Source organism: Trematomus bernacchii, unplaced genomic scaffold (assembly GCF_902827165.1).
Source record: "Trematomus bernacchii unplaced genomic scaffold, fTreBer1.1, whole genome shotgun sequence".
Taxonomy (NCBI): Eukaryota; Metazoa; Chordata; class Actinopteri; order Perciformes; family Nototheniidae; genus Trematomus; species Trematomus bernacchii.
The window spans coordinates 2771781-2786535 of NW_022987609.1; the positions used below are offsets into that span (position 1 = coordinate 2771781).

Sequence of the window (14755 nt, forward strand, 5' to 3'; positions counted from 1 at the left end):
AATTTGGGGTTTAAACTGTTACAGTCATTCATCATAATTGAGACTTAACTGTCAACAGTTGTCATTAAATATAACTTCCAGACGCTTTCCAATTATAAAGACGCAGACACACGTGAGAGAAAAATAACTGGGCAAAAAGAATGAATTAGAACAGACGCAGTCATTTCCATAGTTTAATGAAAATAAACTGGACATGAATTGAACATTGGCAGTTTAAACAGTTTATGGTCTTCATCTTTTACTAAATGTTACAATAAATATTTCCATCCACTAATCTCCTCCAGCTCTGTGTTGCCATGTTGTGTAACTGACTACACTATAAACAGCTTGGGACAATATGGCCGCTACAAGACACAGCAAACACAACTATACATGAACTACTCTCGTCTAATCTTTGTTGTTTTCAATTATTTCACAAAACAAGACAACAGCTAAACCCAAAACAGCATAAATAATATTCCCTTTTATTGTCCATAAAAAAATACAGTTAAAAAATGTAAATAACAACAATGATTAGAAATGGAAGACAAACACTTGGTTAATATTTCCCTTTTACAAACTTACAGTGCTCAAAGAAGAAAACAATGACTTGATAAAAATACAACATGTGAGGTTTAAATAAATGAATTATTGATGTGGCACATTACAGATAAACTCACAGAGGAGGAGGAGGAGGATGATGAAGGTCAGCTGACAGTATAAAAGCTGCATAGAATCAAAATGACAAATCTCTAATGTAGAGAAGACGACTTTAGGAGATTGTGTGCCGTTCTACTCTCAAGCAGAGCCTTATATTTATCCTTTATAGTGCTTCTTTCAAAGTCTTTCGCATTGCATCAAATGTATTCAAAGGAAGCTCTGTGCTTATTGCTAAAATGTACTTTTCCTTTCAAAGAACAACAGTTTAATATGTGATTCTGCTCTCAGTGCAGATCGTAAAGCATGAGTTCTTCTTCACTTTGTATTTAGAGCAGGAGAGAAAACTGAAAGCGCTGTCTTTAAAATTAATTTAGCGAATGAGCTACAAACGTGTACATTTAATATTTCTGCATCTTACAAAATGTGCTTTCTGTGTGCACCCCATTAGGCTCTCCTGCTCCAACACTGCAGTGCAGATGAACCCAGACTCCAAAACACAACACACACTTTAGAGAAACACACACACGAGAGAAAAAACATCAGTGGAAGAACCTTGATGTGAAACCTCAAGACGAAGAATCATATTTTTAATGATCTTAATTATGTTTGACTGTTTAAAGTATGATTCTTCATCTGGAGGATTAAGAGCAATACATTAACTTCAGTGACTCTGTCAGTTTTTAATATACAATATCATACTTCACACATTTATTGTAGAAAAATATTATTATTACCCATGTACTTATAAGTCATAAAATAAAGAGTCAGGATTGTGAAGCAACGAGGCAAAGTGCAAAAACAACAGAAGCTCCAGAGTGTCGTCTCTCCTCCGATATTAAGAATAGTTTGAGAAGAAAATATACACTTTGTTTTGGATCTTATTTATCTAATATGGAGCAAATACACACACACATCTTGTTAGAGGTCTCTGTTAGGTTAAATATGTGTCCCTTTATGATACAGTACAAAAAATAATGAATAATGTTTGAGTGAAAAGTATTTTTTCTAAGGTATTTAACTTTTTGGTTGGTGTTGCTTCACAGTGCAGACAGTCCACAGTGAGTTCATAGAGTAGTCCCTCTCCGTCCTCCTGAAGAAGCTGTTGTTGCCCTTCAGTGTTAATCAGTGAATTAAGGCTAATATCAGAATAGATGTCGATTATTGTTCCGTCAATCAACAAGTCGTCAAGAAGCTTATGTTGCCAAAATTGCAGCCTGAATGTCAACCTAACCATCGGGCCTCTGCTGCTGCGTGACATCAGCCGAGATGCGTTCAAGAAAATAGATAATAGATGGATCAATAATTATATTTCCACTTCTTTAGCTCTGCATCTGAAGAAGCCTTTAGAACAGGCTTGACATGCAGACAAAGGGACACAGTGTTTATGCGATCTCAAAGTAGCAAACAAGAACAGATTATATTTTTTTCAGGATGTCACGGTAACGTCAAACAACACAGGAAGCTATCGCTGCAGCAGAGACAGCAGTGACGGTTTCATCTGGAAACTTCTCCTCATCATCATCACAGCTTTTTTTAAAGTGTGCACTGCCTCTCTGCAGCCACTAGAGAGAGCAGCTGTCTCCCAGAACAAGAGAGGAGGAGGGCGACAACATACTGAAGACAAACCAGCAGTCACTATCAGACAGACAGGCGCCCTGAGGCAAGGCACTTCTCAATGTGTGATAAAGTAAAGCAGGCCGATGTGAATCTTCCCTTTCATAAAATACAGTATGATAAGGGCTCAGCAACATATCAAAAATATACTCGTATATATGAGAATACGAAATATCGTCTGTTCCTGATTTTAAAGGCTGAATTACATTAAAGCGATGTATTTTTCTGAAGTTATTAGACTGTTCAACTGATTTTAGCCACTTAGTCATTATATTCACAAAACTGATGATTATTTATCAAAATGTTCCTTATGCATATATACATACATAGATATCGATGTATTTGATCAGGATTAACGTGACTTGATTGATGATTAGATTTTCTCCACAGTATGATCAGGGCAGTGAATAAGGGACTGAGTCATGTTGATGAATCAGGATCATGTTCAGAGAGAGTATGTAAGATCAGGAGTGCTGACGCCATGTCATTAATAACAATCCCAACAACATCCTTCTCCAGCAAGAAGCCGAGAAATGAAAGGAAGGATTGGAAACAGGTGTCACCTCAGAGCTGCAACCTTTCTCCTTATGGCCTGAATTTATCGCCTTTTACTGATTTTACAGCTTTAAAAAAATACGAGGATGTTGGCAATATCTTAGATACAGTTGCTGAATTAACTCAGCAGTAGATATACATGTTGTTATGCAGTTCAATGATTGTCGAATGCCTACAAATGTGTGTTAAGTGACTTTCCGCACATTTCATTGGGGCAACTTCTTCATGATCACAGTCTCACTGACTTTGGGCCACAGTGCTTCAGAGGGAGTCAAATCCAAACTTCACACATCTAAAGTAAGGAGGTCGAAAAAGCGTGTTACATTTTTTTTTAAGAGATATTTCATTTTAGAAACTATTTGGCAGCAGATTGGTCGGATGCAATGTTGAAAATGTCCTTAAATCTTCTAGTAAGAATTTGTCTTTCCTAATTGATTTGAAAAACCTGAAGTAAACTTTTACGTATTATTTCGTTGGGCCAAAAGCGGCTCACATCCTCAACTGCAGAGATTTAACAAAACACAGCTTTGTAAAAACTCTACAACAACTCCAATTGAACTTAAATGATCAAATTCTGTTGTACAAGTTTAAACCAGCAACCTTTCAGAGAGCGTGTCCAGCAAAGTCTCCATTACTAAAATCTCTGCTAAGCAAGTAAACCTTAGGAAAAATTAAATAAAAACCATAATGAGTTGAACCCAAGTGCCTTAGTGCCTCTGATCCAGGCATGGTGACGCCCGTCCATTACAGTCAGTGGGTGTTTCTCAATGTCGAGGACGCTTGCTTGGTAGCACATGTCTTCCGAGTCACTTGCTTCAGAAGCGAGGCAAGAATCCTTCCTAGCCTCGGAAAACGAAGAATTGTGGAACAGGCTAACAGGTGTGCAGGTGTGCGTCATATATGCGAGGCCCCGCCTTAAATGGAACGCGATTTCCGCCAAAGATTTGGAAATTGGTCCGTGCGCAAAGCATTGTGGGGATTTTAAGACCGCGGAGTCTACTCATGTGCAGCCTCGAAATTTCTCGCTACGAAGTACGCCGGCCTCGGTAGAATTCCAAGTATGCTGGACATTGGAACAGTCCTTCGGCGGCACTCGATGACGTAGTATGCTTGGAATAGTGGCTCTGGAGCATCCTTCCTCGACATTGAGAAACACCCAGTGTGTCTCTGCTACGCCTGCTTCACCAGCTTCCTGAAATGAGGCATGACTTTGCTCTCAGGGAGGTACAGCGCCATCTCCAGGGCGACCAGGATGGTGAACTCAAAGGTTATGAGCTCCCTCCTGCTGATCCTGAAACGCTCCTCCAGCTTCTGCACACATAGAGAGAGAGACACACATTTATATATTTGTTGATACAGTAGGTACAGTATAACTCGATATAAAATACATTATGTAACAATGGCAGCAGTTAGCAGATATGCTAATATACAATACATCAATATTCCCTAGGAAAGTAAGAAAGATAGAAACCTAACGAGTAACACTACACAAGTACAGATATACAATACATAAGTTAACACAACATGACATAATGGCTCTTTGAGTTTGACTTTGGCAATTCATGTTTTTCGGTTTTATTCGGCTTTAAACTGATGAATGTTGTGCCTTTGATAATTAGTCAAGTGATGCTTCTGTGCTGCCACATTTCATAAAACAGAAGTGCAGTGTCATGTGTTCAGTTTTCTGATCGTAGCATCATTTCTACATTTGACTCTGAAATCCTACAGTTTATTTTAAGGTCTGTTCAAATTAAAATGCACTGGTACCGCCTACAGGTTGTGGCTGTGTAGCTCTTTTGACCTTCTTACGTAACCGTGTTCCTAAAAAGTAGCACAAAACTGTTTAAGCTTTTATACAATTCAAACTACAGTAAGTGGTATTATATATACAGTACTATTAAAAAAAACGAATTTTAGGGTATTTTAATTTGGCGCTGCGCAGTAGCTAAACATATTTTTACACTAATTTGAAAAGTAAATTAAATGCCGTGCTGTAATTACACAGTAAATACAATTGAGTAAATAGAGGTATATAAATGGTAAATTGCACGACTAATAGAAATAAAAAGAGAGAAATATTTAGGAAAATGATCTGCTTATGCGTGTGTGAAGTGAGTCAATAGGTATGAAGGACAGCAGCTGTCAGGCTCTGCAGGAAGTTTTCTGTTCAGGTGAATCAGCCTCACAAACACCTGAGCAGGAGCAACATGAGCTGACAGAGCGCTAACCCCCATGATGTGTGTGTGTGTGTGTGTGTGTGTGTGTCTGTGTGTGTGTGTGTGTGTGTGTGTGTGTGTCTGTGTGTGTGCGTGTGTGTGTGTGTGTGTGGGTGTGTGACTCACATCGATGAGGTGTTTGACCTCCTGTTTCTTGAGGTCACTGCTGATCTTAGCAGCCAGTAGGAGGCAGGCCGCTGACACCAACTTCCTGTGAAACAACAACAGTGATCGGAAACATGAGTTTGACCCTTTCCTGATCTGACATCAAAACAAAGTTGAATCATTTTCACAGGAAACAAGTATAACACAGCTACATTACAACATGCAGTTCTTGTGTTATGTGAGGATCAGATGTTGAGGCACCTGTTCTGTTTATTGAGTCGACCCTGCAGCACCAACTTCTCAAAGTAGACGAAGGACATGGCGATGGTGACGGGCTGCAGGCCGCAGTCCTCCCCCACCACCCTCATCTCTCTCTTCAGACTGAGACACAAACAGTCACAAAGTTACATTTTTGTATAATACAATTCTGTACAGGAATTCTAGCAAAGCGCAGACGGGCTTACAATGCGTACCACAATACATTTAATGTATTCTATTGTTATTTCTAAAACTTTTAGATTCCTTTAAAAAGTATAAAGTCGGTTCATTTCAAATGCTTTACCTGCGTATCTTGCTGAGGGTGAGTTTAATGTGAGGATACTTCTCCTTAAACGTCTCGTTCATGTCTTTCTTCAGATCAGAAGGTTTGACGTATTCTATTACCGTCGTCTGGAGGGTAAAAGATGACACAGACACACACATTGAAACACACACAAACACAAACACCAAGATCAATGGCAGTCATACCTCAGCCATAATCTTCAGTGATGGATTTAACAGTTACGATATAGCGTGTGTGTGCCTGTGTGTGTGTGTGTGTGTGTGTGTGTGTGTGATTCCATGGTTTATAATTCATCTGGAGGGATAAAACTAAGCTCCTGCCTATGGTATAATTATGCTGATGTAAAAAGCTGTGTGTGTGCATGCGTGTGTAAGTGTGTGTCTTTTCTCAGCTGGATTATTCTGTCCTCTGAGGTCTATAATCCTCTCTCCTCCTCCTCTCCTCTCTCTGTCTCCCTCTCCTTCACTTTCTCACTTTGCTCATTGAACACTTGAATGACGGTGTGATTTAGCTCTGAATCTACATTGTCATTATTGGACACAGCTATATAATTAGGTTGAAGCTTATAAAATATATCTTTTCTTAATGTCTTCTTACCATGTAGGAGGCGAAGATCAGCACCCGCTTGTGTTTCCCACACGGCCACTGGGGGTCACTGAGGAGGTTGGGGTCGTAGTCTGTTACATCTTCCAGACCTGAACAACACACACACACACACACACACACACACACACACACACACACATACAGAGTAAAGTCAGTGGAATTACTGTACAATAACATATAAAAATCAGAAATCACAGCAGTCTGTGAGTGGGAGGGGAGTGATGTAGGCACCAGGTTTGACAAAGAAGAGTAGATAAGTGTGAAAAAATAAAATATCTGCTGGTCTGCTTTTTTCCTCAAACTATCATTTTACACAATACAAGTCTATACTTATATAACACCATATGATATTCAAGATGATATGTTTTTTTGCTGTACTGTAATATACAATATATCAAGTTATCCTGTATTACATCTTCATATAAATTAGCCTGAGAAAGCATGGGAAAATAGGAAAATAAATAAATGTATCAATATAATCTGTAGCTATCTAGATACTGCTTGTTTTTTTAACTTTCTGTGTTTAATACTTTGATTGATATTAATATCATAACTCTAGGTGTCAATTATTGTTTATCTTCCCTAAAGAGCTTAGAAGTCCAACACTGAACAAGTTAGGTGGACTATTGAATCTATTGATTGATTAGTATGAATATATCATTGTCTCTTATGACAGATCTCTGCTTCCTTTCTGAGAGCCAGAGAGAAAGATGATCAAAATAATTAAATCAGATATTTCTCAGTGATGTGTTTAGCTTAGCATAAAGACTGAAAGCAGGGGGAAACGCTAGCCTGGCTCCACTTCAAACAAGTCTATAGATACTTTGTATTAAATGTTGTTTTACGATATGGCATTTAATTAATGTAGGAAGTACAATTAAACTTCACATAAAAACCTGGAAGTCCTGACCGCGTGGTGCAATTGAACATTTTACAGTTTCATAACTCAGAACAAAACCTTGTGTGAGCAAACTAACACAGGACATGTGACCACTGCCGCTTCGAGAGCCTGAGAGACTGAAGAAACGTCACAAGACTAAAAATATAAACTGCTATCAACATACACACTAACACACAGACACAGACACACACACACACACACACACACACACACAAGACGCTATTCAGATGTAATTCTGAAACACACTCACAGCTGTGTTGTGTTAATGAACGGTTCTGCATTCTGAGAGGTACAGAGGCTAATAGAGGGCTGTGTCACTGCATGTGTGTGTGTGTGTGTTTGTGTGCATTTATAGATAGCACACACATGAGACACAGCATGTACATACACACATGTTTAAAATATAAAGAAGCCCTTCCAGCACAGCTGTAGATACTCCTTCTTCTTCTTCTCTCTCTGGTCTCATCGCTTCAACCTGTGTTTTTTTTCTCTTCCTCTCTTCACATCCTTCCTCTTCATCTGAATTTTCATTCTTTCTCTCTGCAGTAACAAACACGCCCTTCTGCCTCTAATTCCTGTATCAATAAGGGCTGCACGATATAGGTGTTATGCCAGAAAAATGTTGAACATCGCCAAAATGATATTACTTGCAATATATTAATACAGAGACTTTAGTGTGCTCTGTTCTGGCTTTCTCCTGCATGAACAACTGCATTTTGAATTAAAAACAAAAGGGGGAATTGCAGAACAAAAAATGCATGGAAAATAAATAATAATGTTGTTCTTATACTCTCTTAAAACTAACAAAACCAATAAAACAATATATTGTGCAGTCCTAGCATCAATGTTCTCTTACTAAGTCTAAATGCAATTACCCTATCCACGCCTTGATTTGACTTAAAGAGTTGAAATAAATCCAATGCTAGGGAAACAGTGTGTGTGTGTGTGTGTGTGCGTGCGTGCGTGCGTGCGTGCGTGCGTGCGTGCGTGCGTGCGTGCGTGCGTGTGTGGTTGTTACCTAAGTCAAGTCCCACGGTGCTGTTCAGCCGGCTGGGGGGGGCGCTCCTGCCCGGCATGCTGTGTGTGCTCCTGGAGACGGGGATCTGCAGCGTGAGGTCGCAGGACGACGCCGGCTTCTGCCTCACCAGGGCGTTGGTGGGGTACAGGAACTGGGCGTAGGACACCGACTGAGAAAGATGGAGAAATAGAATAATTAACTACATCTTAAAGGTGGGGTAGGTAAGTTTGAGAAACCGGCTCGAGATCGCTAGAATTTACAGTACTAAGGCTTCCACAGATGACATTTTTTAATGGATTTTTTGGCAAAGCACTTAAGATATTCATTGCTATCGGGATGTTAAGAGCATTCCATGGAATATAACAAAAAGTGTATCTCGAGCCGGTTTCTCAAACTTACCTACCCCACCTTTAAAGGTCACCTATTATGCAAAATCCACTTTTTCATGTCTTTTATACATCAACATGTGTCCCCTCTATGTAAAGAGATTCTGAAAGTTTCAGGAACAAAGATTCGCTCACTTTTTGTCCTGATCCATTTATATAAAAACCTGTCTGAAAATGAGCTGATCAGATTTTGGCCACTTTATGATGTCATAACGATTTGTTGGCTTGTGTAACCATTAGCCAATCACCAACCAAGGTAACCCCCCCCCACCTTATCACCTGAATCTCCTCCTAGAGCACCATTGTGTTCTTTTTAACCAAATATCTCTCAGAGGGGCGTGGGGAGGGGCTCCTTATTTTCATCTAAAGTAACAGACAGAGAATCAGCACTTTTGAAACAGGGCTGAAACAGAGGGGATTATGGGATGCTGCAATGATCTGTTTGGTGTTTGGAGCCAAACACTTCAGAGACATGTTTTGTATTTATCTGAGACCTATAATATATTGATGAAAAACAGTATAATAGGGGACCTTTAACACGTGAAACTCTCTTTGATGATAAAAACATATACGTGTGTGTTGACCCACCCTGCCGTAGGGGTCCAGCTGGAAGCCCTCCAGCCCCGGCAGCATCTCCAGAGTGGTGGAGATGTTCCCCGACGAGTGTCTCCTCCTGGTGTGGTTTAATGTCGGGTCACTGCAGGGAGAAAGATGGTACTTACGATACGATAATACTTTAATGGTCAGATCAAGTCTGACATTTGACTTGCATCACAGCAGCTCCATGTGTAACATCAACACAGACAAATATCAAGACACAATACATGAAAAACAAACAACAAACATTTAACATAACAGCACAATCACTGAGAGAAAACATGCTCAAAGACCCTTTAGCAGGCATTTGATCTGGGATTCAGCTCTGTGTTTACTGTGAGGATTGACTGGAGCACAAAGGAGTGCTTCAGTCTGACCTTAGTGAATCGCGGGACCCTGTATCTCCCATTATATGGTAGCTGTTCATATTCGCTGTTCAGAACATGGTTTGGGTCCGAGATGAGTTGTACTTAAAGGTAGGGTAGGTAAGTTTGAGAAACCGGCTCGAGATACACTTTTTGTTATATTCCATGGAATGCTCTTAACATCCCGATAGCAATGAATATCTTAAGTGCTTTGACAAAAAATCCATAAAAAAATGTCATCTGTGGAAGCCGTAATACTGTAAAAAGCACGACCAATCATTTTAGCCGGCCCGGCTAAAATAACTGGATGGCCTACCTGCCTGTCAGCCTTCCATCTGTGCACAAACTTATCTCGTTCCCTCATTGGTCATGTGCGCGTTCGTGTGTGTTGGAGGAGGGGCTCTGTAAGGAAGTGGCAGATCTTTTCCGGTTGTGTATTTTCAAATTCTAGCGCACTCGAGCTGGTTTCTCCAAAATTACCTATCCCACCTTTAATGTTGTGTTAATTATAACATGTGAGTTTAACTTTATATTTGACGTGAATCTTTACCCTGCTTAACACATCCACACAGATCTTATGCTAGTCTGCTTTTACCTGTCGTTCCTCTATGATGTCACTGTACCGCGCCCATAGTGCTTTAATACTATTGGTTATCTGACAGTACAATAACACTACATTAACAGCGACTAGAGTCGTTCCCGGCAGTAAGTTATCCAGCAGGGATTTACATTTCTAGACTGTTTTGAATGCTAATCCGTTCATTTTGAATATAGTTTATAATATTTTGCGATCTGTTTGATAAATAACAGGCTATAAAGACTAGCAGCACCCATACTCATCTGAGACAGACAGAATGATGCAGATATACATGTTTTTACAAAGTTTTTCCTTCCGCCCGGGACAGAGTTGGACATGTGGTGTCCTGAGAGGGAAAGGTCAAAGGTCACTTCCCAACCACAGCCACATTTACTCTCACAGTCTCAAACCACAGCATCAGAAACAAGATAACACTGGAAATTAGATGCCCGAGCGCACTTCCTCTTCCGACCAGTGTTTCTCACGCTGCCTGAAGAACTGAATGTGTGTGTGCGTAGAAAAGAGATCAAGGAGGAAGTGTACGTGTGTTCATAGTTATCTGTGTGATAATCCTTTTTCCTGTGTATCAATACTTACTATGATGTGCATGTGTGGCGTGAATGTGACGTGATACTAAGCATGCATAAGGGTTCTGGTATCAAAACGTCTGAAATTGTGTGTGTGTGTGAGTGTGTGAGAGTGTGTGTGTGTATACATGATAGAGAGAAAGGGATAAGCAGAAGTTTACATAGCTGTAGTAACATCTGTATTTTCAGCTGTGTGTTAATACAGTATCTGAGTATGTGTGTGTGTGTTAGAGTCAGAGAGAATAGGAAAACATGATTAGTGTGTCTACGGAGACTTGAGCGCTTATCTATGGGGAAGTTTATGTCGGATTATATCAGTGTGTGTGTGTGTGTGTGTGTGTGTGTGTGTGTGTGTGTGTGTGTGTGTGTGTGTGTGTCAGCAGTTTGAAAGCCCTCAGGACAACTGGGGAGCCTCTAATGCACATGGGGAAATCTTGTTGCCCGCTCAACTATCTTCTCTCTCCCTTTTTTTAGTCCGCCTGTGAGGAAATCACATCTCTCCCTCCCCTATCGACGATCTAAAAGTGTGTGTGTATGTGTATATGTGTGTATGTGTGTGTGTGAGTATATGTGTGTATTACCTGAGGTAGAAGCTCTCTCCGTAGGGCAGAACAGAGAAGGCAGCACACAGAGATCTCTTCGCACAGATAAGCACGATCCTGAAAGACGAACAAACATAAGTGGTAACGTTATTATAACATCTGTTCGGTTGACTGCTGAGAAAAAAAAGAATCACTCGGCACATTGCCAAGCTTTTTTATCACACTTTTATAGCCAATTAAACACACAGAAACCAACCAAAGTAGGGCCGTGCTATTAATTAAAGCAACATTACGACTCTCCAACCAACATAAATGTCTTCATTCATCCCATTGATGGAGTAGTTACATAACAGGATAAACACATTTATTTATGTGGAGGCGTGTGGTGCAGTGGGTTGTGTGTTAGTGTTGGGATCAGGGGGTCACAGGTTCAAACCCCACTGCAGTCAGCATGTCGTTGTGTCCCTGGGCAAGACAATTCACCCCAAATTGCTCCTGTGGTGATTGTTCACAGTATTGAGTATGTAAGTCGCTTTGGATAAAAGCGTCTAACAAGTAACATATAATGCAATGTAATTTATAATGTCAAATATTTAGAAAAAATTGCAATATGTGGAATGGAGCACATTTAATTTTACAATTTGAATAAAAACATTATGAATAATTATCTTACAACAATATAATTATGTTGAATGGAGATTATTTTTTTTGTTTACATTTTAATGGCAATACTAATTTTGACACTTATTTAAGGTTATGCATTCAAATCATTATATTGTTTTGATCAAAATGTATTCGATTTAGTTTCAGTTTTGTAATTTTTTTCATTTTACCTTTTATTTTAATCACAATCTCTGCTGTTGTTTTTAATCCACTGACCAGATGTTTGTTTTGGTCGTTTAATAGTGAAAATCTTTTGGTTTTTTCCCAGGTTCACACTCAATAAAAGTGTACTGGAAACATGCGAGACATCTGGCGGTACCTCACAGAGTAATTACGTGAGCATTTATTCACAAGGTGGAAAACATTGAGGAACTGAGCTCTGACAAGAAGTAAAAATGTCAAAACACACACTCGACACGTTCCTAATTGACCCAAGTGTTCCACCTGCACCTTTATCCAGACGCTGCATAATAACAACATGGTTTAATGGAGTTTCGATGGGATAGTGTGCGTGTGTGTGTGTTTTAATTGCGTATCCTCTGGAGTATAAACCCCTGTGAAGAAGAGACTGCACGTTGCTCGCCTGCTTTGTGTCTCAGAGGAACATGTTCACAGTCATTATCTTTGGCTCAGGCACCAAAGAGACTGGGAGGTGATTCGCAGTGTGTGAAAACATAAACACACTTACCCTTGAGTGTATCGTGTTTGTGATGATGAATCATTTATACACACACTCCTTCATATTTATGTATATATACGGTATATGGAACCACTATCAGACCTCATCATTGACCTTGGGTTACCCTGACGGCACTAAACAATAAAAACAGGCCACACATTGAGAGAGAACCGAGGTTAACCAAAGATATAGGGAGGCTGTGGCTCAGTGGGTAGTGTGATGGACTTCGAATCAGGGGATAGCAAGTTTGAGTCCCACTGCAGTCAGCATGTTGTTGTGTCCCTGGGCAAGACACTTCACCCCAAATTGCGCCTGTGGGGATTGTCCACAGTACTCAATGTATGTAAGTTGCTTTGGATAAAAGCATCTAACAAATGACATGTCATGTATTGTAATATAACATCAAGTCAATCTGGAGACTGTCAGAGTGGACAGCAACAGAAGAAGTTGCAGCCAAATCAAACTGCAGTTAATCAGAAGACTGGCAGAGAAAGCAGCAAATCAACCAAAGTAGTTACATAACCTGGATTATACAATATGAGCAAATAAAACCCAAGCTTAAAAAGGAGCAAACCCAAATCGTATAACTAATATGGAGCCTGCACTCTTACACAAGTTGATTGATGCCATTTTTCTTATTAGAGGGGTGCAGTGATGAGATGTTTGCGTACTCCAACCGGGGAGTTAGCAACGCAAGGGGTCCCTCGACAAAAGGCAAAGGGATTTCCTGTTGGATTTTGTAAAAAGGCAGAAAATAAGCTGTGTGTCCAACAAACATTTATATTTTACACATTCTGCTCAGCAGGATAACTTCTAACTATTAACATCACTTTGTGATTTTTGAAGCCTGAATACAATTGACAAAAATAAAAAGCTACGTAATGCTATATATTAACTAGATCACGGTCGAATGGCTGTGCGTCACCAGCGCTGAGTCAAAGGCCTCAGCGTGAAAACGTTTAGTAGTCTCATTAAGTCACTTGTTTAAAACCGCTGTTTCTGTGACACATCAAAGTTATGGACATTCACAAGTGGGATATTTATTGTTGTGTTTTATGTCGTATACACGTGGAAAGCTTAACAAGGCCTTATTTCAAAAGTCAAAGTCAACTTTATTGTCAATCTCAAAATATGTTTGTACACACAGAAAGATCGAAAAAACCAGAGGTATAAAAAAACACACATTAAAATACAAGAACAAACATTTTGTCAGTGGTCTTCTGACCTCAAACACGTTAAAAAACCATTGACTTCAAAGGAACAGGAAAGTGGTCAAATGCTAAGTATTTGCTGGATTATAGGACTCATTACTGCATCACTCTATTTTGTAGGACTGGGATAAGGATATAATTCAAGAACATTTGGGAGGCAGGGTGTGAAAGGGGATCATTTCTTGCTCATATTTATTTTATATTAAAATAGTTGGTAATAAAAAAAGTCCCACTGTTACAGAGTTATAAAGAAGAAAGACAATAGATACAGTTCATTCAAACACTAGATGTTTTTACAGGCATTAAGAGATTCTCCTCACCATACATTTTTAATAAGGATCAAACTGAATGGAGGATTCAATATGCTTTCATCTCAACAGAAAGATGTTGTGGCTGTTATTCAAAATACCAGGAAGTAGAAGAGTTTGATAAACTGATATATAATTAAACAGGAAACTACAAATAAACTAAATGAAGTGCTGTGATTCACACGAGCTGAACATAAGCTTTTCTGCTGGAAATGTGGACATCAATATGAGAAATTCACACACACACACACACACACACACACACACACACACACACACACACACACACACACACACACACACACACACCACACACACACACACACACACACACACACACACACACACACACACACACACACCACACACACACACACACACACACACACACACACACACACACACACACACACACACACACACACACACACACACACACACACACACACCACACACACAACACACACACACACACACACACACACACACACCACACACACCATTTCCCTATGATGCATGGGAAAGTGAAGGGCAGGAAGTCGCCAGGGAGGTCATTGGAAATCATCACAACAGGCCGGCTGGAGGCATGACTCTGCTGGGGATTCTGTCCGCAGCCATTTATGA

General features: G+C 39.8%; 1 protein-coding gene across 1 annotated transcript in view; it reads right to left on the reverse strand.

The window, feature by feature from the left end:
* Positions 1 to 3896: 3896 nt before the first annotated feature.
* Positions 3897 to 14755, reverse strand: part of cables2b (Cdk5 and Abl enzyme substrate 2b) — a 33445-nt gene continuing 22586 nt past the window's right edge. Inside the window, exons 3-10 of the mRNA XM_034131837.1 lie at positions 11310 to 11387; positions 9191 to 9299; positions 8217 to 8385; positions 6289 to 6386; positions 5692 to 5798; positions 5391 to 5510; positions 5151 to 5235; positions 3897 to 4119 (exon numbers count right to left, since the gene is read on the reverse strand). Of these exons, the coding sequence (XP_033987728.1) occupies positions 3979 to 4119; positions 5151 to 5235; positions 5391 to 5510; positions 5692 to 5798; positions 6289 to 6386; positions 8217 to 8385; positions 9191 to 9299; positions 11310 to 11387 (907 nt within the window). The 3' untranslated portion in view covers positions 3897 to 3978. The remainder of the gene's footprint in view (positions 4120 to 5150; positions 5236 to 5390; positions 5511 to 5691; positions 5799 to 6288; positions 6387 to 8216; positions 8386 to 9190; positions 9300 to 11309; positions 11388 to 14755) is intronic.